General features: G+C 46.6%; 1 protein-coding gene across 1 annotated transcript; it reads left to right on the top strand.

The window, feature by feature from the left end:
* Positions 1-4,415: 4,415 nt before the first annotated feature.
* LOC127235884 (probable ubiquitin carboxyl-terminal hydrolase MINDY-4) lies at positions 4,416-23,009 on the top strand. Its single transcript, XM_051203271.1, has 6 exons — positions 4,416-4,448; positions 5,408-5,689; positions 8,839-8,958; positions 13,728-13,960; positions 16,914-17,160; positions 22,617-23,009. The coding sequence occupies exons 1-6, from the start codon at positions 4,416-4,418 to the stop codon at positions 23,007-23,009; spliced, it is 1,308 nt and encodes a 435-aa protein (XP_051059228.1).
* The last annotated feature ends 588 nt before the right edge of the window (positions 23,010-23,597 follow it).

The raw sequence follows: 23,597 nt of genomic DNA, 5'->3' as shown, positions 1-23,597 counted from the left end.
AATGTCCTGCTCATTAAACTGAGCCAGCTTATTGACCTCGCCAGACCCATGTTCCTATCTCCTGGCTCTGGGCATGGTAGTGGGGACAATGTGTTTGCTTGTCTTCTGGAAATGTCCTAACTGGGGCAGACATCCAGCTCTGCACTTTCCTCAAGAGTCTTGAACTGGAAGGGCTTTTTAGTCAGTGTCCTTCCCAGAGCACTGTGAAGGAGATAATGCTTACACAAAACTGTCCCTGTATAGCAGGCTTCACATCTTTGTTCCAGTCCCCAACGCACCTGATACTTCCTGGTGCCAGAACCAAGCAGGACTCCACACATCCCTGCACTAGATAACCAGACATAGAACCCTTTGACTCACACATGGACAGAACCTCAGCAAAGTGAATTATTGTAGTCAAACTCTCTCCCCTTCCCCTCCCTATCCCTCTCTCCCTCTCCCTCCCTCCCTCCCTCCCTCTCTCTCTCTCTCTCTCCCTTCTCTTGCTATACTCATATTAAACCTTTCCCACATTGCTGTTATAACTCTTTCCTAGTCTTCCTGCTTCCAAATTTGTTCCATTGTCAACAAAAGAGCCAGAAGAACCCTGCCAAAACGAGTTAGCTTGCATCCCTCCTTTGCTCCTAACTCTCCCAAGTGTGCCCACTTGTGACTAAGGACTTAAGTTCTGCTGATGGGTACAGGCTGATGGCATCTAGGGTTGTTACAGGCTAGGCTCGGCTCAATAATCTGTACTCAATAAGCAGCAAACGAGTTATTTAATGTGCCCACATTTGTAAGAGATGCAAATAAAGAGGTCTAGTGATACTCCCTGGGAGCGAAGAGAGAGTCCATCATCTTCAGCATCCCAACATGAGACTCAGGTTTAAATAGAGGTCCAGAGGCATGCATAGCTCAGAAGTTCTAGTCAAGGGTTGGCTCTGCCCATCACTCACTCTTTGTTGTCTCTTCTGAAAGGTGGACGAACAAGTTGTCAGAACCGTGTGCCATCTTTTCCTGGGAGACAGGCTCCCTGTCTGTCTGGCACCATGGCCCCAGCCTTTTCCTTCCCTAGTGTGAGACTCCTGGGGGAAATTCCAATTCCTTGTAGTCCATTGTCTCAGTAGTCTGGGAGTCAAAGGGAGGGGCACATTGTCACTCTTTATGATATCTTTGTTTCTTCCAGACTATTATGCCATGTTTCCTCCTTTTCTTTCTGCCCCTTGGTCTTTGCTGTTTCCCAGGCACTAGGGCACCTCAGGGCCTTTTGCACTGGTGTTTGGAGTGCTCTTCCTCCAGGTCTCTCCGCAGCTTATTCCTTTGAATTTGGCTGAAATATTATATGGTCCTACCGTGTGTGTGTGTGTGTGTGTGTGTGTGTGTGTGTGTGTGTGTGTGTGTGTGTGTGTGTATGCATAGAGGCTGGAGGTCAATCTTGGGTGTTGATCCCTAATGTTCACCTTGTTTTATGTGACAGGGGCCTATGGCTTGCTGGTTAGCCTAGGCTGTCTGGTAAGCAAGCCCCAGAGATCTGTCTGTCCCCATCTCCCCACTCCAGGGATACCAATGTGCACTACCATGCTCTTTTGCCTTTACCATGGTGCTCATTCTTGCATGTTAAACACTCTGCTGACCAAACCACCTCACCTCCTTAACCCTGTTATGAATTTTTAAAAACTTTTAAAAAGCCTGCCCCAAACCCTCATATTTCTGTTTTTCTCCTTTAAATCTGTGACCTAAAAATATCTGCTATGCTCATTTTCTTTTCCTTTTGTCCGTCTCTGCCATTTTCCTCATTTCTCTTTGAAGACATATTTTACAGTATTAAATTATTGCCACCTGTATACTCTGCTTATGACACGGCTCAATATGTTTTTATCAATGAATAAGTCATGAGTAAATAAGAATAAATTCATGGTGTTTTTCTGTGCCCTGTTGTCAGTCAAAGTTCTCCAGGTCAGAGCCAATAGAATGAATATGTAATACAAGGTGATTTATTAGGTGATCTTATATAGTGTAGTCTAGGTAGTCCAAAAATGGCTATTTCATGATGGGGGGGGGGCAAGAATTCAGTAAGTTCTCAGTCTTGTGAGCCTGGATGGAATGGTTGTCTCAATGTAGTGCAGAAGGCCTGGAGGATTCCTGAAGAGCTCCTGGCCTTTGATCTATGTTGGAAGCTGAAAGAAGCAGTTCTAATATCAGCAAAGGAATCAGTGGCAGCAGCCACAGGGTAGAGGGACTCACTGGCCAGAAAAGAAGCAAGCTGGCAAAAAGCAAAGTTTCCCTCTTCCATCTCCTTTGGATCTGGGCTGCCACTTAAGGTGCTTCCCACATTAAAAGTGACTCTTCCCATTTCAAATAGCACCCAGAAAAATCTCTCACAGGAGTGCCCAGTGGCTTGTCTTTTCAGTGTATCCCAGATCCAGTCTAGTTGTCAAGTAAGATTAGCCATCACACCTGGATTTGACTTCCCTCTTGACCTCCACAGAAGAATATATTTACTTTCTTTGTTTTGTTTTTTGAGACAGAGTCTCACTGTGCAGCCCTGACTGGCCTGGAACTCACAGAGATCCACCTGCCTCTACCTCCTGAGTGCTGGGTTCAATGGCACGTGCCATCATACCCAGTATCTTTTGATATATATATATATATATATATATATATATATATATATATATTTTTTTTTTTTTTACACAACACTGTGATGGTTGGTTTTAATTGTCAATTTGACATAGTCTAGAGTTTCCTAGGAATAAAGTCTCTGGGATTATTTAGATTAGGTTGGCTGTGGGGGATAATTTTAAGTATGGTAAGAGGAGGGAAGATTGGGCCACTGTGAGTGTTACCATTCCTTAGGTAGGAGAGCCTGAACTGTAAGAGTGAAGGCGTAGGGCTAGAGAGATTGCTCTGTGGTAAAGAGTACTTGTCGTTCTTGCAGAGAATCCAGGGTCAGTGCCCAGCACTGACATGGTGGCTTCCAATCATCAGTAACTCCAGTTACAGGGGATCCAAGGTCCTCTTCTGTGTCCCTGGACACCGTGAATGTACATGGTACACATACATGAATGCAAGCAAAATTACACACAGGGAATAAAAATAAATAAAAGAGTGTGGTTTGTCAGCCTTTCAGCTGACCTGTGCAGATTTTGTCTGCTGGACCTGGGATCGGAGGACTTGAAAGAATGGGGCGGACCACAGTCTAACCCTGTAGATGACCTCACTTCAGTTTCAGTGGACTTTTGTACACAGATGTAACAAAGAAAGCAATGATCTAAGGAAGGGTGTTTGAGTCCAGAAAACATGTAAATAAACATCAGTAAGCACACACTAAATATTAACAGAGCAGCCTTTCCTGGAGTTTTCTCAGGACAGAGCACTTGAAATCCAATTGCCTGGCACGTACTATATAGCTACTATCTGGGAAAGCTCAAAAGCAAGGCAGAAGGCCATGTCCAGATTCAGGCACACTGGCCAGATTGGGTTCTATAGCTTATGTTCTGACATCCAACAACAAAAATAAACATAACTTATAAATTAAAGGTAAATGTTTGCCACAGGAGGCATGGAATCAAGTCTGAGGACAATCCAGGGAACAAAACACACCTGAGGTAAAAGACCCCCTCTGCCTTTTTTCCTGGACCCTCTCCCATAGTTCCCCCGGCTGTGGTCGCTGCCACAGACCATTCTTTTGACTGTGTACTGACAGAGATTAGCTGAGCACGAATATATTCATTACACTCTGCTTTTGTTTATGGATGTGATAAGACCAACTCCCTCCAGGTCCTGCTGCTGTGACTTTTGTGAGATGTTACCTGGAACCGTGAATCACAGAATTTTGTTACAGCAACAGGAAACAAAACAAAGACAAGCAATTACTGCTTTTGATATGCCAGCTCTTACCTGTATATGTAAGTCTGCCTTGTGTTCTTAAATCATAACACATGTACTAGTGTGCCTTTGCATCGGAAAGAGCAGGCACCCTGGTAAGGCTCGCGACTGCATCTTCACTCTATGCACATTCAAGGTCTTACAGCCCCGGGAGCTAACATTGCTCTTGCAGAGAGAGAGAGAGAGAGAGAGAGAGAGAGAGAGAGAGAGAGAGAGAGAGAGAGAGAGAGAGAGAGAACTTCTTGGAAGGTGAGGATGCCCGAAAACTGTAATTCAAACTGTCCTGATACAGTGATGCCATCAGGACACCGAAATGAAGTGTGACGCCCCTCCACCACAGAGCGTGTGTCTTTTTGTTTTTGTGACTGTCTGAAGGTTTATTAGAATTTAATGATCATATAAAACTATGATTTTTGTGGGTCTTACTGTCTGGGAACTCTTTTAGGAAAAAAATAAGAAACATGTTGGTTTAAAGAAAATAATATTAAGTGGTAGTATAGGTGATATGTGTTGAGTTGAGACCCTAAAGTTCACAGTTTATGGTCGTAATGCCTTGTATCCAGAATGCAATCTGTCTGAAGGTAAGGTAAGTTAAAAATGAGGTCATTACAGTGAACACTATATATATATATATATATATATATATATATATATATGTATATATATACATATATATATATTCTTATTTTACATATTGATCCCAGTTCCCTCTCCCTCCCTCTCTCCCTCCCTTTCTCCTTCCCTCCCTCTCTCCCTCCCTTCTTCCCTCCCTCCCTTCCTCCCTCCCTTCCATGTCCCCCAACGCCCCTCCCGTACCATTCCCCACCCCCACTCCACAGGGAGGATGATGCCTTCCAGGAGGGGTCATCAAAATCTGTCAAGTCATTTGGAGTAGGGACTAGTCCCCCCCTCCTGCCTCTAGGCTAAGGGAGTATCCCTCTATGGAGAATGTGCTCCCAAAGTCTTTTCGTGCACCAGGGATCCATCCTGGTTTACAGTGGACACTTTTTGTGACCGGTGCTGAATAGCACACAGACACATTAAGGAGTCTCCATAAAGACACAGATAGAGGCGATGAGAAGAGCCTCAAGCAATAAAAGCCCCGGTGATACCTTCATCATGAACTTGGAGGCTACAAGACTACTGGACAGTAATCTGGTTGAAGCCACAAACTGGCGTTTTATTAAGGCATCCCCATCAAACACAAAAGGGGAAGTACAAAGATTAAGAACACTGACGTGGTACCCAAGTGACTGCCAAAAACCTGGGCTTTGCCCATCTTTCATCCCTCCCAGGTTCTAGATGCTAGGAATTGGAGTCTTGGCCTCCTTGCTATATATACAGAGGACAGGCCACTAAGGTCTATGTCAGTGTGCCTGGGAGGCAACTGTAGTCCTGAGGATGGATCATTGGGGACACTTTCCCAGCGGTTCAGACCTTTAAGAGTCACCGGGTTGGTGTACTTCCCATTATATGTGCAGAGAGAAATGGAACTTTTGACATCCATCACAGGAGGCAAGAGTCAGTCTGGTTCCCAAAGCTCACAGGCTATGCTCCGCCCTCAACTGCAGCACAGCTTGGAGGATGCTCCTCCCTTCTTCCCTCCCGCTCCCCTAGAACGCCAGTTCCCCAGGAAGGGGCGGAGTTCTTCCTGGCGCGGAGGCCACCGTCGCCACGGCAACGCTGCTTTACTGGGCCCAACGGATTCCGCGGCCTGGGAGTGCAGGAGGCCGCGTGGCCTGGGGGCAGCGCCAGCAGCATGGACAGCCTGTACGTGGAGGAGGTGGCCGCCTCCCTGGTCAGGGAGTTTCTTAGCAGAAAGGTAAAGGCTGGAGGCCGCTTCAGTGTTGGGAAGAGGGCAGCCTGGGGTTTCCCTAAATATCTTTGCACCTTCGGGTGTGGGGGAGCATTCCACCCCTTATGTTTGCCTCAGACTCAAGAGAGCCCCTTTCCCGGGACAGGGAAACTACATTTCCCAGAAGCCAGTCCTTCCTAGTTCTAGGACACTTGCACAAAGTCAGGCTGGCCCTTGGTCTGCTGCCCTCCCCTGGCACCCATTGTCATGGCAGTACCAGGTTGGCAAGCGTGTCCAGGGCAGAGCAAGTTCTCCCAGCCTGGGGTACAGGACAAGTCCCCAGAAAAGAACTCTAAAGGAAAGTTCTGGACAGTCAGTCCTTTTGGTCGTTTTAATCAAAAGTGGGAATTCCAGCTGCTGCATGAGCTTTTGTAGAAGAATTATGCAAATTCTCTTATTCTTTCTTCCTAGAAGAGTTTTCAAAGTGTTATAAGTTAGGCGCATCTTGGGCACCCCGTGGGGGCCTAGGAGAGGAGGGTGCGTCATGGATGCCAGGAATAGGGTATTGGTTCATATTTTACACGAAGTGGCTGAGTTCTATGCACTGAGGGGTCTGTACTTCCATGTGATGTCATATTCAGCTGGTCCAAACACACACACACACACACACACACACACACTCCATGTGAATGGAACAAAGTGGAAGGATTTGAGATCAGGCGGTGAAAGTTTAGATATAAGTTACTGGTTTGCAGTATAAGTTTGACATTACTACCTCATCTCTACAAACAGAATTTTGAAATTCCACCATGTGTAACGTGTAGTGAAGGTTAGTGATATACCGTCAGCACACAAGCATTAGGTCTGATACTTATATACAATATGTACATAGTATTCAATGTTATACTTGCTTCCCCAGCTCTGACTGAACCTGTTTTAAAATGCTTGCATGCTTTTTAAAAAAAATGTTCTGTTTATTTTGAAAAATTGTGATGCATCTGGCTTCATTGTTTTGCTTTGACCTTCTGTCACTGAGTCTTGGGTTAGAGTTGGATTACCAGTGACATGTGCCCAGAGGCTGACACGGATGCCAAGTCTGGGTACCAGAAGTAGCAGTGTCTGAAATCCCTTCATTTCTTGAGTGTAATCCAAAGCAGTCACTGACACCCTGGGAGCCCACCATTTGGCCCCAGCTTACATTCTCACTCTTACTTCTAGACTTTGTTTCACATTTCCCTTGATCTATTCTGTCCTGAGACTGGGTCTGTTTCTTCCTAAGCTCTTCTGATCACTCCCAAGATCAGTATTTGTCAGGATTGCTCCTGGACTCACCTTGAATGTTTGCTTGTCAGTACTTGCATGAGAGCTGTCACACCTGATTGTCTCACCTAGACAGGGTCAACAAGCAGACCTCCCACCTGGTGGCACCTCAGAAACCATCTGCCTGCCTGACCTCCCCTTCCTCCTATTGTTTTATCTAAAAGTATAAAGGAGATATCTTTATTTGCTAAAGTTTTGTATCAACTTGACATAAACCAAAGTCATCTGAGAGGAGGAACCTCGATTAAGAAACTACCGTAAGATCAGGCCTGTATGCAAGCCTGAGATGCATTTCCTTAATTAATTGATGGGGAGGGCCCAGCACATTATGGGCAGGGCCATCCCTGGGCTGGTGGTCCTGGGTTCTATAAGAAGGCAGGCTGAGTAAACCATGGAGAGCAAGCCAGCATGCATGCATCCTTTCATGGCTTCTGCATGGAAACTCCTGCTTCTATGTTTTTGTCCTGTTTGAGTTCCTGTCCCAATCATCAATGATCCTTGTCCCAATGATGAACAGTGAATGGAAGCGAGAGCCAAATAACACCCCTACACACACACACACACACACACACACACACACACACACACACACACAAGTTGCTTTGGTCGTGGTGTTTCCTCATAGCAATACAAACCCAAACTAAGACATTCACAAAATCACACAGAGCCAGAACTATGGGCTAGGGCAATCGCTTGTGTTGTTAGTTGTGGTGGTTCCGAGACAGGGTCATGTTTACATTGCCCAGGTTTTCTTCAAGCTCTCTTTGTAGCCCAGGCTGTACTCAGACCCTAGTGTCTGCTGCCTCTGACTCCTGTATTTGGAATTATGAGTTGCACATCACCATGTCCAGCTGTAATTACTTTCCCCAATTCTTTTGCTCTAGGGGTTGTTTCTGAGCCTGCCTCCTCCTTCACTAGCCATCTTTTCTTCAACACATAACATTTATTTCTCTCCATGCTATTCCTAGAGACCCTCATTCACTCTTTCTGGCTCAACTGTGTGCCCCCTTTTCCTTTCCCAGATTCACTTTCTCATCACAAGCCATGGCAAGCAGTGAGTTTGATTGTTTTACAGCAGTTGGAGCTACTATAATGTTCTGAGCACAGAGGCTGAGGGAAAAGTTGGAGTCCCGATCTGTCAGGAGTAAGGGATATCCCTGATCCTGAAGGAAGGGGCTGAGACGTCTTCTGCAGGCATTGGGTGGTCTTAGCACCCTGTAATGGGAGGAAGCAGCTGTTGTGGCTGTTTGCAGATGAGGATGCCAAGCTCCTGGAAGAGCAGGTTTCTGTCTTTGGGTGTTTGTGGGGTGATGGGTGGTGGTTTGCTGGTGACTTGGCAGATATCCATGAGTTGCTCTGTAGGGGACTGGGTGCCAGTCAGGTTTCCTGGCTAGACCGATGTGGATCATGTGACTTGATGCATGTCTCCTGGCTTCCTCAGCAGAAAAGTTAAGGGAACAATTGTTGGCCTTTTGACTGTGTTTTTTGTTCTTTGTTTTCAAACTTCCGTTTATTTTTAAAGGTTCGTCTTTCATGGCCCGAAGTCTAGGCCAGACACAGAGCTCCCGAGATGGCTTTCGGCAGTCTAGTTACCTGGATTTCATTGTTACTTATAAAATGATTCCACAACCCCAGCCTTAGCTGACCCCACACCAAACTGACAAAGCCATCAAGCCCATTGGTTTCGTGAAAATGGATTCTGAAGTCAGCTTTGGGCCCCTGCCTGCCATGACCTTGTAAGGAAGGCAGATGAGCCCAATCCTAATGAGTCCCAGCAGTTTTCTGTTTACAGTGCGTCAGAGAAGGGAAGGTTTTCATTTCAAATGGCCCACAGTGACTCAGACTTCTTCCCGCAGGGTTTGAGGAAGACATTCATGACCATGGACCAGGAGCGCCCCCGCTGTGATCTCAGCATCAACAGCAGAAATGATCTCCGCAAAGTCCTACATCTGGAGTTTCTCTACAGGGAAAACAAGGTGTGCTTTTTGAGGTGGTGTCCTTGCATCCAGGGCCTGGCAGCTGTGGCAGGAGGTCTGGGGACTGGCCAAGATGACAACTCTCAGCGTGAACTGAGTGTTCCCTGGCAGGTTTGAAGTCACTTTGTCTCACTGAGTCTGGGCATGGTGCCTATTCCCTGATAATTGTTCTCTGTGCTTCGCTTTCCCCTCCCACAATGGTAGTTTTAGTAAGATAAGGACACATACACACACACCCACACACACACACAGTGTCTTGTGACATGTATGTCAGCAGAGGGGGAAGGTAGGTTTAGTGTGGGAGTAGAGAAAGCTAAGGGGACATGTTTCCTTGAGATATGGAAGGTCCTCTGCTCAGACCCCTCTCCTATCTGCTGCTGTCACGGTGCTCTGGAGGCTTCTTCCATGCCCTATATTTGAAGTAGAACATTTTGTTTCAGTAGTGTTTGTCCTCCTCATACCCATTGGCTTAGTCGATGGGCAGAAACTATGAGTCTTTTTCATATTGTGTCCCCCACACTAAATGAATTGTCTTATGACTTATTGGAGAATCCATATGTTTTTGTGTAATAAATGAGTGAGAGATTAGAAGAGTGAATACATGAATGTAAAAAGCTATGCTTCTGACTTAATTTCTCTTTCAGTTATAATAAAGTCTTTTTCAGCATGACATAAGAATTAGAGAGAAACTAGTGAATAGTTATAGTTCTTTAAGAAGCAGGGCTAAAAGTGACACCTCACATGTAAGTCTGATGCTTGAGCCATAAGAGAAACCATTCTATGGTGGGTGAAGTGAGGACATTCTGTCTTGTCCTTCTGACCAGCTTTTCTGTGCAGTATGGAAGCTCTGAACCCATTGGTGTGATAGGAGTTTGCCTTCTGGGGAGTGCTGTGAGCCAAAGTAGCCATTTGACATCTGGCAGTCATTTATGGGCAAGGGTAGAGATTCTGTTTTCTTCTTTTTGTTTCTTGAGACATAGGCTTATTCTGAAGTGAAAGTCTGGGCCAAAAATCACTATGTAGATCAGGCTAGCCTCAAAGCATGACAATTCTGCTTTGCCTTTCTGAGTACTGGAATTATAAGTATGTGTGTTACCAGGCCCAACATTGGGCTAGAGATTGATTTTCAAAGGAAGTCTTTTCCAGTGCTCAGGAGGCAGAGGCAGGTGGAGCTTTGTGAGTTTGAGGCCTGCCTGGTCTACAGAGTGCATGCTAGAACAACCAGTACTACACAGAGAAAACTTGTCTTGAAAAACTAAAAAAAAAAAAAAAAAAGCAAACCAATCCCTCCAAGCCCCCAAACCAAAACAACAAAACAGTAGTCTTGGGTGTGGTGGTAAGATGTGAGTCTCCAACAACCACTTAAAAAGCTGGTATGGCTGTGCATTCTTCTTATACCAGCATTAGGGGTAGAGGCAGGCAGATCCTAGGAATTTGCTGGCCAGCCAGCTTCTGGTGCAGTGAGAGACCTTGTCTTAAGTCAATAAGGCAGACAATGATAAAGGATGGCACCTGGCATTCCCCTCTGGCCTCTACATGCCTGTGAAGTGCCATGCACACCTGCACACTTACATGCATGTACACACACACACACACACACACACACACACACACACACACACACAGTCCCACACATAAAAATAAAAAGAAATTATGGTCTTTGGATGTTTCCTGAGTCCCACAGCCTCTCTCAAACACTCAGAGGCTTATATTAATTACACATGCTTGGTCATTAGCTTAGGCTTATTACTTAACCCATACTCCTTATTTACACTTTGCCATGTGGTGGTACATTTCTTAGTGTGGCACGATCATCTCCTGCTCCCTCTGTATCTGGCTGGCGACTCCTCACCTGGCCCTTCTCCTCCCTATCATCCTTAGTTTGTTAGCACCATCTATACTTTCTGTCTGGCTCCTGGCCAGTCAGCACTTTAAAAAAAAATTCGAGTGACAAATCTTAACAGTGTACAAGAAGATTATTCCACAGTGTGAAATTGAATCTTAACCCATTGAATGGATATGTAGAAATGAACACAAGATTATTTGGAATATCCAGAGAAATCTCCAGGTCTCTTGACAACTAACCCACGGTGTATGGTGTGGCAGAGAGGACCTTGGGTCAGGCTGTCCTGTGTAAGGGCGAGATGGTGTTTCAGGCCACTGGCCCTCAGCTTCTAGCAACTCTGCCTGCAGGACCCCTTGGGATCCATTTGAGACAAATGAGGCCAGCCAGAGACTGAGGCATCCCAAAGGACCTTTGTCCCCTCGTCCTCTGTACAGTCATGCGTGCAGTACTGGCTCAGGGATGCACTGACTTAGCAGCAATGTGATCTGCAGTTGCTGGGTTTGGAGGCAAGGGCCTGGGATATTCACGTTAGGGAGATGTCAAATGGGGACTGGGACCTTTACTCAGAAAATCCAAAGAACCATTTTGGCCCCCTGGAATTTTATGTATAACCACTTTCTCCTAATTTCTCAGAAGGATTTTGTCATTTTTATTTTTCACCACACCATAGTCTCTCTAACCATTATTTTCAGAACTCAAGGTATCATCAGACCTGGGTAAATTCCCAGTCATTTGACATAAATAGTTTTTAGCCATGCTAGAATAAATAGGAGCCTATGTTTTAAAGAAAAGTATTCTTACTAATCATCTGTTGCAGGTAGTTTTGAGATTCACTGAGCCCAAAGCGCACCTGACTCCAGGGAAGCTCTACAGTTCAGGGTGAATATTCCCAGTGCCTTGTTTTTCCTGACAGTTAAATGATAAATTAGAAAACTTATGTAAGATTGAGGTTTGGGGGGAAATGGCATTAGCTTCACCTCAAGGCTGTGTGTTCACTGTAAGCTTAGTGATATAAAAACTCACAAAAGTGTAATGTGGGCAGCCCAGGACCCCAGAGCACCTCACTGAGAGGAAAGGCAAGACATTTGAAATCAATTGCATGCTTTCTTCAAGTTGATTCACTGTAATCTGAGTTTAGACCAAGACAAAATAAACTTTTTGGTCTTATAAAAACCGAGTAAATAAACACATTATTCCTGACTTTAATTGTCTGATAAGGCTGTTGAACTCAGGGTTGTCCACTGCTCTTGGATCTTGGCTGGAGAGGAACAAAAGGGGAAGGACACGGCCTGTGCTGAGGATTCCACACCAGGCCCTTCACCGGACACTTGGCTGCTTTGATTTGGCATACACTGCATGCAAGCCTGTGTCTGGCCACAGCTCAGCAGGGCCCGGTGCTCCCAGCTCCCGTCTCTTGGGATGGGACTGACACATGGCCAGATTCCTGAAGGTAGCCTGTAGATCACTGCTTAGACAACCAGGTGTCTGTTCCGATTATTTGGGAGGGACGGTTTAGGAGAAATCTAATTGTTGCTGTTTGGATTTTAGTAAATCTCAGTTGGTCATGTATCTGAAAAAAAAAAAAAAAAAAAAAGAAAAAAAAGAAAAAAGAAAAAGAAAGGAAGAAATCCAGGCAAGGCTGGAAAACACTGATATCATCTATTCTAAAAACTATTGCTTGAAGAGTTTCTTCACATATTTTTTTTTCTTTTTTACCCTGGGGTATAACCTGAGTCAGTCCCAGATGACTCTGCTTTTCATTTTAATTTCTTGGCTCAGGTTCTGCAATCCTAGTGGTCAGTGTTAAAGAACGACCATCCACTGTGTTATTTACCTTTGTCTTTGCTCTGACAAAACACCTGACAGAAATGACGAGAAGGATGAAAGGTTTCCTTGGGATCATGATTCTAGATTCTAGATATTTTGGTCCATCATGATGGGGAAGATACGGTGGCTAGAATGTGAGTTGGCTTATCACATGTTGTAGACCAGAAACAAAGAACGTGAGGCTGGGATCAGGGGCAGGTATGACTTTCAGAACCCTGCCTCTACTTCTGCCAGCCAGGCCCCAGCTCCTAAAGACTCCACAGACTTCAACATCGTGCCGCAAGCTGGTAACCAAGTACGCAGAAAACGAGCGTGTGGGGGACATGCCCCGTCAGTAAATGTTAAGGCTCAGCTGCTTCTTGGCTCCATAGGGGCCTAGGGGGGTGGGGTGGAAGGACAGAATTGACCAAGTGGTCTTCTGATCTCCACACACGTGCAGTGGCACTCCCCCTATAAGTGAAGTGCAATACAAAATTAAATTAAAACTATTTCCTCAAGGATATCTCTCGTCTAGTTCTGGCCAGCCCTCTGCTCACATCACAGGATGCTAGTTCTTTCAGAGTAGGGCTTTTGTCTTTATCTCTCATTCCCTACCCAGTACAGTGCCTGACATACAGAGTGAGTGAGTGTGTGTTTGTGGTGTGATGGAAAAGCTGGTAAGCTTTTGTCAAAGGATTGGTGTTGTTCTTTTGCTGCAGCTAATGCCTATAAAACACAAACACGAGACTCAGCACCCACGGGGAGTTTATTGAGAGAAGGGAGAGAAAGGGGGTGTAGCTGGTGGTCAACCGAAAGCAAGGGGGGAGGGAGAGAGAGAGGTGGGGGCAGAGAGAGCGAGCAAGAGAGAGCAAGAGGGGGAACAAGAGAGAGGCGCACTTGGCGCGCTTGCTTTAAAAGGGGGCTTGCGCATGCGTAACTGAGTCCTCTGGCAGCCAGGTAAAGCTTGAGCCACCAGGTAAGGCTGACATAGCGATGACATGTCCATGAGCGTCCCGCCCATCGTTGGGGGCGGGGGTCAGCTGGCTGCTAGTTCCTAACACTTCTTCTCACCCTCTACATTCAGTTAATGATATTTTTTTTTCCTTCCCAATGATAGGCAAAGGAGAAGCCTCTAAAAACCAACCTTGAGCTTATTACCAGATATTTTCTGGACCATTCTGGGAACACAGAGAATTTAAGTCAAGAAGCCCCGATCCCTCCACTCCCAGTTCCAAAGAAAAATAATAAATTGCCTTCGAGAAGTTTGGAGACCACACTGGTGAATATTTATGACCTTTCAGATGACGACATAGGAAGACGAACATCATGGTCAGAAGCAGGCAAAGCCAGGTACGTGTATCTTCCTCCTCCTCCTCACTCTGTCCAGCAGCTGATGTTGCTGCTGTAACCAATCACAGTGACTTGTTGATGCCAGTGAGTGTTTGCCGGGAAACAGAACCATATCCGCCTTCCTTAAAGTTAACTGGGTCTAAGAAGCTGCCATGTTTACAAACTACCATCACAGAAGCACCCGGCCTTGTCTTAGATCCAGCATCCGTGTATTCATTTTGATCCCATTTGTTCTCCTCAGCTCATGGGATGGTCCTGCCAACATCGGGGGACGGGGGTCTTTTCCTGTTCAGTTAAACCTTTCTGGAAATGCTCTCCCAGATGCACTCAGAGGTGTGCCTCATCTCACCAGTCTCCCAGGTGATTCTAAGTCCAGTCATGTTGACCATGAGGACTAACTGACACAGATATCACAGAGTTTCAAGGGATCTGGACATGCACATCTCAGAGTGTCACTGTTCAGTTCACCACACCATATGTTTCTAATTCTCTGTCACAGAGCCATGTTAGTTTCTTCAGAAGGCCACGAGAATGGACCGCTTTGTGATGCTATTTCCTTATGATCAAGAGGTTGACATTATATCCCACGATTCCTAAGGCTCAGGGACTTGCTTTGATTTTGTTTGCAACAGGTATATGGTATAGTGCCATTATTTGGAGAACAGTTCTACCAAGTTGCAACTATCATATAGTACATGTGGTCTCCAATGGTGTGTATAACTTACACGATCACATGCTGTATGAAGTCAATAGTGGGGTTATCTTCTGGGGAATAGGTCTTTTCTTCCACTGGCAGGAAAGCTCAGTGTGTGAATGTCAAGCCGAGAAAGGGTGAGGCCACTATAGAAAGTAACCTGAGATTTCAAACATGAACGGTCAGGAGGGTGGCATAAAGGTGGCCCCGCTTTGCAAAGGCATTTGCTGCCTGGTTGGAAAAGGCAGTATTTCTGAGGCTATGCCCAAACCAACTATGAGGTAGTTGAAGCCTCCAGGTTTTAATCTTACTATTTCCCAAGCCTGATGCATCTTGGTAGCCTTTATGTTCCTTGCCTCCCCCCCACCCCCGTATCCTGTCAGCTCTTGGTTCCTAGCGATACTAAATGCCCTGCCCTTCCTGACAAAGGCTTCTGTTCACATGCCCATCCCCCCCCCCCTGTAACTCTTGTGGATGCTGTCCTGGGTTCCATCAGGGGGTCAGCTCATCCACAGCTTCTGCCCTGACCTGGACAGTTTGAACTTTCCTTGGTCCACATTGGGACAGGTCACTCCTTCCTTGAAGGTCATGAGGGACTGCCTGGAGCTTGGGAGAAACCCCAAGTACCTTTGGATAACTTTATAAGTCTGACCCCACCCACCTCCCACTGCTCACTGAGCTATTCCCTCCCAGGCCTGTGTGCTGGGTTTCGGGAACTCCCCAGGCAGTCCCTCCAGATTCCCCTAGCCTTCCTTTGCCTTGTCATCTGCCTCACACTCCCCAACAATGGCACAAGCGACTGCTGCTTTCATGTGTGACCCAAGGCTTGCTGGGAGGTGTGGCACAGATTGGTATCAGTACCATGTGTACCACGAACCAGGGAAAGAAATCTGGGGTCAGCGGAGTGCAGATCTCTTAGCAGCCCAAGCAAAGCTCCCTTCTACCTCGGTCCTGTCCTTTATCACTTCTTGCTTCTTTATTCTTTTCTTTGTTACTCTTAAAGACTTGGTATTGATTGGTCTTGGACTTCAAAGTAGAAGCGCTCCGCGAGGACAGCCTACTTGTCTTGGCAATCTGTACCTGGCCTTTTTCGTTAGCTGCCTTCACTCTCTTGGCCACAAGTTTAGTCTCCTCGTTTGTCTTAGTGTGTTGTTTCTTTGGAGCAAAGTGTTGGCATCTGTGTGGCAGGACATGTGGAGAGCTGAATCTTGGGCGCTTTGGTGCTGGGCTTCCTACTTTGTTTAAGGGCTGTCTGACAACATATTATAGGACCTGTCTTCTAGAGATTGAAAGCCTTTAGGATTCTGTTAGCTCTTTGGGGCCCTAACTGCTGAGGCACAGTAGAATCTGTCAGTCCAAGAATCCTCCTCCTCCTCTTCTTCCTCTTCCTCCTCCTCCTCTCTTTCCTCTCCTTCATCCCCCTCTTCTTCTTCCTCTTCTTCATCCTCCTTCTTCTCTCAGTTGAGAACACTCAGATTGGCATTAGCATGCATCCCTGAACAGACCTGAACTTCCTCTCTCCAGTTCTTGGTCTGTAACTGTAAGAATGCCTTTCTCAACTGCAGGCGCATTCTGCCTTGCTTCATGGGAAAACCTTGTTTGTCATTCCCAGTAATTTGGACGACATAACCCTTCCACTCTTTACCTGGTGCTTAGCAGCAGCAGCAGTGTGTGGCCATGTGCTTCTCATAGAAAGCACGGAGTTTGTGTTCAGCAGCCACTTGAGTGAGTTTCTGACAGCCAGTAGTTGGGAAGAGATACCCAGTTGCAGCTCATTGTGGCTGGCCACCTAGGAGGCGCCACAAAAAGAGAGCACTTCTTACTCTTTTTATCGTTTCTCACTTTTTTTCATTTGCACCCTTTCCCTCCCCTCCCGCCTTGCAAGCACACAGACACGCGTGTACACACCTGTGCAGTTTTACTAAACTCCTAGAAATCTTTGCCCCAGGTGTGCTCTCCATGTACAGCAAGGCCGAGTCCCACATGCCCAGCACTGCACTGCAGGTTTCCTCCTTTATCATTTGAGTCTTCAGGGTCCAAGATGCTCTTCAGCCTTCAGCCGGTAGGACTTAGGACCCTCTGTGGACCATCGTCTCTGACTTTGCTGTACTCTGGTGCACCTGCCCTGATCCCAAGAAGTGCTTCCTATTCTTCTACTGCCTTGGCTCATTTACAGTTCTGTATTCATGAATGATGACTAACTGTGGGGTTTATTATTATCATCCACTTGGCTTAATGGAAATGTTATGTTTTTTGCAGGCATGACAATCTTGATGGGGACATACTCGGTAATTTCCTATCACCCAAAAAAAGCCCACACAAAAGTAAGCCCTCACACACGGTCCCGGGTGGCAGTCTTCCTTTGGTTCCTGCGTGGGAGAAGGCGGAGCAGCTTCATTCTTCAGAGCCATGCATAGATGTGAAGAGGCCGCTGGAGAGGAGCAGACCAAAGTCTGGCCTGATTGTGCGAGGCATGATGGCCGGGCCCGTCGCCAGCTCCCCGCAGGTGGGACTGCCTTTCTTTCTGTCTTCTGTAGACTAGGGAGCGAGAGATTGACTTCAGACATTGCTGGCTGAGAAAGAGATGCTTGTAGGGACAGGAAGGATGCCTGCCTGTTTCTCCTTGGCTCTACTTTCAGTGACCCCGTGGATCCCCAGTAGACTTGGCTGCTTCCCTGCCCTCTACTTGAGTTAGTGAGATGGATGCTTTGATTTCATCTTCCCTTGCTGTGAGTGAAGACACACACGTACTAGAGTAGGATAACTCCCCTAGTCTAGAGACTAACGTTGCTTACCACCATGGTTAAAGGGGAGTAGAACCCTGGCCCTAAGGCGATCGATCATTTATTTTCTTTCAGAAAAATTGTAAAAATGTCATTGATTGCTCGGCGGTTTCCTTTAAGGAGGGATATGGTTTGGTGCCATTAGGTGGAAGGGTACACCAAATGAGAGGACAGTGTGAAAGAAGCTTTCCAAACAATAAATGGGAAAATAGCAGCAACAGACCTAGTATTGGTAACATAAGGGGGCTGGGTAGACCAACACTGGGTGCCTGTAGAATGCCACCTCCCTTCTCGCTTAGCTGTGTGCCCTGTCTGGATAAATGTGTTGATGCTGGCACGAATCTTGTGGGGTTAGGACAAAGAAGGGGGACCCTCTCCCTGCCTCAGTCAGTCCCCTGAGGTCTTTGATCAAGGTTTTCATTTCTCTTGGCTGAGGTTCTTGTTGGATGGCTATCTGAAATCACCTGGGAATCTCTGGCATTTCTGTATTCTTATGGCCACACATCTTGGCATACTGATGAAGGAGTGAGGGTCTGCTTCCCTCTGTGTGGCCCATGCCACACAGAGGTGTTCCACCCAAGGCACCCCGTCAAAGAAGGAAATTCATAAACTGGACCTTGTCCAGAGGAAAGTGGCTGGCAAAGTTAGAGAGAAGTCAGGAGAAAATTTAGTCTTTGGAGGTGCTGAATCTTGACAAGACAATTCTTATTGGCAGAATAGAAGCGATTTCTTGTAAGGTGGAAGTAGGAAAAAGCCTAGTCCCAGAGTGGCAAATATGTGGCTTTCAGACATTGGTGCCATCTTAGAGTCCCTCACTCTGGCAGGCATCTCTAGTCAGTCCCAGTGCCCTCCCCTTCCCTCCCCTTCTCTCCCCTCCCCTCCCCTCCCCTCCCCTCCTTTTCCCTTCCCCTTTCTGTCAGGTCTCTCCGGGTACCTTGGATAGTTACCACCAGTGGAGTGATGTGGTGGCATCATGAGAGGACTCCATTAGCTATCCTAGTGTTAGTCTGAGGCTCCCGAGAGCTGTCACACTTGTTTGTGGCACATGGTGTTTGCTCACGGACCTTTGTAGGGTGGAGCAGTGTAGAGTCCCCCGAGGGCTGTGGGAAGCACTGTTGAACTCCTGCTTGGAAGTTGGCATGAGGACTTTAGAGCTGCCTCAGTGGGGACAGGATGTTACTTTCCCTCTGGGGACGTGGCAGAGGGAGCCTGTCTAGTTGACAGTATAGACTTCAGCAGTGGCCCTCAGACCTCTTAGTCTCAGGGTCTCTTTGTGCATTTAATATTGAGGATTCCTATAACTTTTGCTTTTGGGATTGTATCCTTTGATATTTGCTATACTGGAAATTAAACTTGGGTCTGGAGAGATAGCTCAGTGCTTAAGTGTACTTGCTGCTTCTCTAGAGGACCCGAGTTCAGTTCCAAACACCCTTCTTGGATTGCTTATAACTGCCTGTAACTCTAGCTCCAGGGGATCTGAACCCCCCTTCTGGCCTCATGTAGCCCAGGCTGGCCGCAAACTTGCATTCTAGCTGAGGAAGCTCTTGAGCTTCTGACCTTCCTGCTTCCATCTCCCAGTTGCAGGGATTAAAGTGTGTCACCACCTCTGGTACATGTGGTGCTGGGGCTCAAACCCAGGGTTTCATGTATGCTAGGTAAGTACACTATCAAATAAAGCTACATCCCCATCACTGAATGTGGAACCTTAAACCACATAAATGTGCTTTTTGTACTTTATGGGTTCCCATAGGTCTGTCATGCATGCTGAATCTTTTATTCCCATGTGATTAAGCAGCATGATGCCCCAGTCATTTGAAATATATTGGTTACTGAGTTGCATAGATCTTTTAAATGGGACACATTTCATTATATGGAAGAAAATAAATAAAAAGCAGCACATTTGTTGATGTGACCACCAAAGATTGCAGGAATGTTAAGTCCATCCCCCCAAGCTCCTGATGGCTGATGTAGGATTCCCGAAAGTTCTGGTTCTTACCGTGCCGCTTGTATTTTATCACTGAAAACAGTACAGCATTTGTTTCCCTTGGTGTGACAGGCTCAGTTTATTTTCAAGAAATGCCTGCCAAATTCCAATTCTGAATCACCATGGTCTGTCTGCCATTCCCTGAAAATAGCAGCAAGTTCACTTCACTCACAGTTAGATGGTTACACAAGCTGTAGCCACCATCCTTCCCTCTAGGCTAGTGGGCATAGGTACCTCCCATTTGGTTGCATGCGATAGATACTGAAAAGATGTGCACTATGCCCTCTAGGCTGAAAGGGGTTAAGGATGCTTAATAATAAAAGCTTCAGTGGGCCTGCTGAAGTTAAATCCGTATTGTAGTTGCTCATTAAAGTTTAGATTCACGTACAAGGCCAGCAAATTTTCTTCCTGTTGCTGTGCATATGAAGGTCACACTGTGAAAAGGCGAATTGGGTCACGTGTCTACTGTCTCAGCCAGTTGCCTGCCACTCTGACTAGGTGTCTGAGGATGGATATTTCATAAACAGGGTATTTATAGGTCATCGTTTTTGGAGTCTCAGAGTCTTGAGACTCCTCTCTGCTGGGACACCCATGAAGACCTTCTGTTTACTTTATAGCAGGGCAGACACCATCATGGCAGGAGAGCAAGTGGCAGAGGCTGGCTGTGTGAAGGAAGCAGGGACTCAGGAGGACAGCAAGTGGCAGAGGCTGGCTGTGTGAAGGAAGCAGGGACTCAGGAGGGGTGCCAGGTTCTTTTGCAACAAACCACTCTTTTAGGAATTTATCTGGTCCCATGTGGTCAGTAGTGATCCTTTCAAAGAACGGTGCCTCTGTGACCCAGCTACCTTCTGCTGGCCCTACCGTTTAAGTTTCCTTCATCTAAACACCACCAGCCTCGCCGCATGTGCACACTCAAGTGGCATGTGCACCTTGGAGGACACACTCAAGTCATAGCTAATGTCCAGTTACTTTAAGATTTGCTTCAGGCTCCTGAGAGGGTCTGGGGACCTCTGCAGTAGGTGGACCACAATTTGAGAACCGTACAGTGGGTGTCGGGTTCCTGTCTCCTACCAAGAAGATGCTTCATTCCTTTAGTGTGTGCAGATGATACTCCATGACTGGTGAGAAGGATGTGTTGAGACCCATCTTCTCCTAAGGGCATTGCTGCAGACTGTTTTGGTAATTGTTTGGGGAAGGGATGTTTCCTTTGTGATATATGAATCCTGAGATGCCTTAAATGGTGATTGCTGTCGAAGTCCCTAGGTTTTCTGGTAGGTGTTTGACATTTTGGCCACATGTGCTGGTTGCTCAAGAGAAAGGATTCAATACTTGCTGGGTCAGTTTTTATCAGTAAGTCGTGGATGAGGTAAGAGGACTCATGTGTCCCCTTGTGACTGGTAACTAATGTCTTCATCACTCTATGTAGCTATACCCTGAACAGTGTTGGAGCAGATTTATAGTGTACCTAGTCATTTCCACAAGGCCAGAAAACTACAAAATTAGCTCTCCTTATTCCAGCCCAGGTTTCCACTGGCCCCTGAGCTGTTTCTGGAAATGCTTAAAGATCCTGAAGTCTGAACCAAGGAAAAGCCCCAAGGTATATTTTGCGCCTCTGTAGCAATCCTCCATTGCCTCATTGACTATTAGCAGAGGGTCCCATTTCTTCAGCAAATCACCAGGAGGAGGTGGATACTCCACCTGACTCTATTAGATTCCTCTTTTCCTTTTTTTTTTTTTTCTTTCAAATAAACAAATCTTGAGTGCTAAGGAAGTATAGGCCACTGAGCTGGGGTCTCCATGGACGCCAGAGGTGACTGGAGAATGGCTTTGGCCATTCCTGATCTACCACCAGGAGAGACAGGGCGTGAGAGCGGCCTGCTGACTGCCATGACTCTATCAAGCCTGCTGTGCATTAGTGCTGTATCCTGTCCTGTGCATGGTTAGGAGAGGAAGGCCTACACGATCCTCTTCCCTTACTCCACACCTGGGGACCAGAGGTGTTTTAGATTTAGAATGTTTGTTTATTTATATTTCAGAAGGTTGTCAGACTGCATTTGTCACATAGCACATATCTCCATGAGTAAACCAAGTATCTTCATAGCTAAACATGAGGATATTAACCTCTTACAAACTTGGCAACCACATCCTAACAGGTAACAACAGGTCACCACGGGATCAGTGAAGAATCCTCATTGAAAATGCCAAGCTGGATTGGGGACAGTGTGTCACTGGTGAGGATGTGAGGGATAGAGAAGTAAAGAGCTTCCACAGATGACAGTGTAGGTGAGGACACAGTAAGGCGACACTCAAGTTATAGGTTTCCTGCCTCCTAGGGTGCTCTGGGATCTGTATAGGAAGGTACATCAGTGAGTAGGAAGGAGTTGGGCTCCCCAGGTTTCAGGGAACCAGACAGAAGAGTGGAAGAGACAGAGGGGATGGAGGACACCAGGGAATCAAGGCCTTCCAAACACATCCAGGCTGGTGCACATTTGTACTCACAGAGGCTGAGGCAACATGCACAGGGCCTGACGGGTCTACACCAGATGGGACGTAGAACTGGAAGGAAGTGTGAGCACATTGCCCCATCTCCTAAACCTCGTCCTGAAGAAAATTATTTTTTCTCCAAGGGAATCTCACTGGGGAAACAAACTACCCTTAAAGATAGGTCCCATGCCCAGCAATAGAAGGCCAACACAAAACGAACTTAATGGCATCTTTGGAAATCCTTTGTTAAGTCAGGGCATTTTTTTTAACCTTACAGGTCCTATCCATCTATATCACCGTGTGTTTGTATGATGCGTGTGTGTATGAGCGTGTATCTCTGCGTCTGTGTACATTTCTTATGCTTCTTCTTTGCTCTTGTTTGGTTGTTTTGTCCTGTTCCAATTTGTTGGTTTTGTTTTATCCTTTTATTTTGTTATTATTCCTGAGTATCTGTGTTTTCTAAGGAGAGACAGAAAGGGTGTGGATCCAGATGGGAGGGAAGGTAGGAGAAACAGGGAGTAGAGGGGAAGCTATAATCAGAATATCAGAATATTATATGAAAAAATATAAAAGAAAAAAAAAAGGAAGGAGTTAGGGTGGGAACAGACCTTCCTGGGCTGAGGGGGGGGGCATCATGATTTAATAAAAGTATTTTCCCAGCACCCCTAGCTGAGCTCCCCTAGCTCACTGTCTCCTTTCTTACCCCTCCAGGACTCATTCCGAAAACGCTCTCTGAGACGCTCCTCGTCCTTGAGCAGGAAGCTCCAAGCCCCAGAGGAAAGCCAGCAGCCCTCTGAGCCTCTTGTCCACACCCTCACCTGTCCAGGTCCACAGGAGGTCACCATTGCCAGCAGTGACTCCAGGAGTTCTCTGGGCCAGCTGAGTGAACTGCCCACAGAGAAGCCAGATGCCTCTTCCAGCAGCCAAGGGCTGTCCCAGAGGGACAGTGCTTCTTCGGAGGATGGCTCACTGGGGTCCAGCCACACAGAAACCAGCACAACACCTTTGAAGCTGTACTTGCCGGGTGGGAATCCCCGGGTGACCCAGGAGCGGCCGGAAAGAACATTCATGTGGCAGGGCAACCAGCCCCCATCGCTCCGGTGAGTATGCGGACCCAAGGTGCAGGCCTTCCAAAACCAAGCACCACCTGGTACACATGGTCTAGTCTTTCATGGGGCTCTCTTGCTCTCCGTGCTCTTACTGCTAGCCTGTGAGGCAGGCAGGACCAGAGGGTCGTGATCAACCAGGAGGAAAATGGAGGCAGAGGTCATGCCTTCTGACGTTCACAGGGGAGGGGGCGGGGCTTCTTTGCCCTTCCCATTGTCTGAGCTGTAGAAAGCTGCTATTGAGGCCCCTAAGGGCACCTGGCTGGTGTAGCTAAAGGGAGTCTGCTGCATTCAAAGATAAATCAGCCCCCAGAGCTTCTTGTGGGTGATATTTTATTTCTTTGACCCTGTGTTTTACCTCTGTTCTTTCATAATAGCCACAGGGAATTCCTGAGATAATTGATTTTTGAATGTCCTTCACCTGGAATGAGCCTCTTGGCTATGATAGGACTGGGTTTAATTCATTAATATCTTACTTAGATTCATGGAGGAGACAGGCTGGTGGGGTTTTCCTGTGGCCATTCCCTCACTGGATGCTGGCCTCCTTCTCTTCTCTTGAAGAGTGCAAGATTGATGCTGTGTCCCC

This window comes from Phodopus roborovskii, unplaced genomic scaffold, assembly GCF_943737965.1.
Source record: "Phodopus roborovskii unplaced genomic scaffold, PHOROB, whole genome shotgun sequence".
Lineage (NCBI taxonomy): Eukaryota > Metazoa > Chordata > Mammalia > Rodentia > Cricetidae > Phodopus > Phodopus roborovskii.
Note: the sequence above shows the minus strand (reverse complement) of the source record. Positions and strands in the feature narration are given on the sequence as shown.

Coding starts and splice junctions, on each gene's coding strand:
- LOC127235884 (XM_051203271.1), top strand. CDS start 4,416: ATGCCTTGTATCCAGAATGCAATCTGTCTGAAG. Junction 8,959..13,727: donor TTCTCTACAGGGAAAACAAG/GTGTGCTTTTTG, acceptor TCCCAATGATAG/GCAAAGGAGAAGCCTCTAAA. Junction 13,961..16,913: donor TCAGAAGCAGGCAAAGCCAG/GTACGTGTATCT, acceptor TGTTTTTTGCAG/GCATGACAATCTTGATGGGG.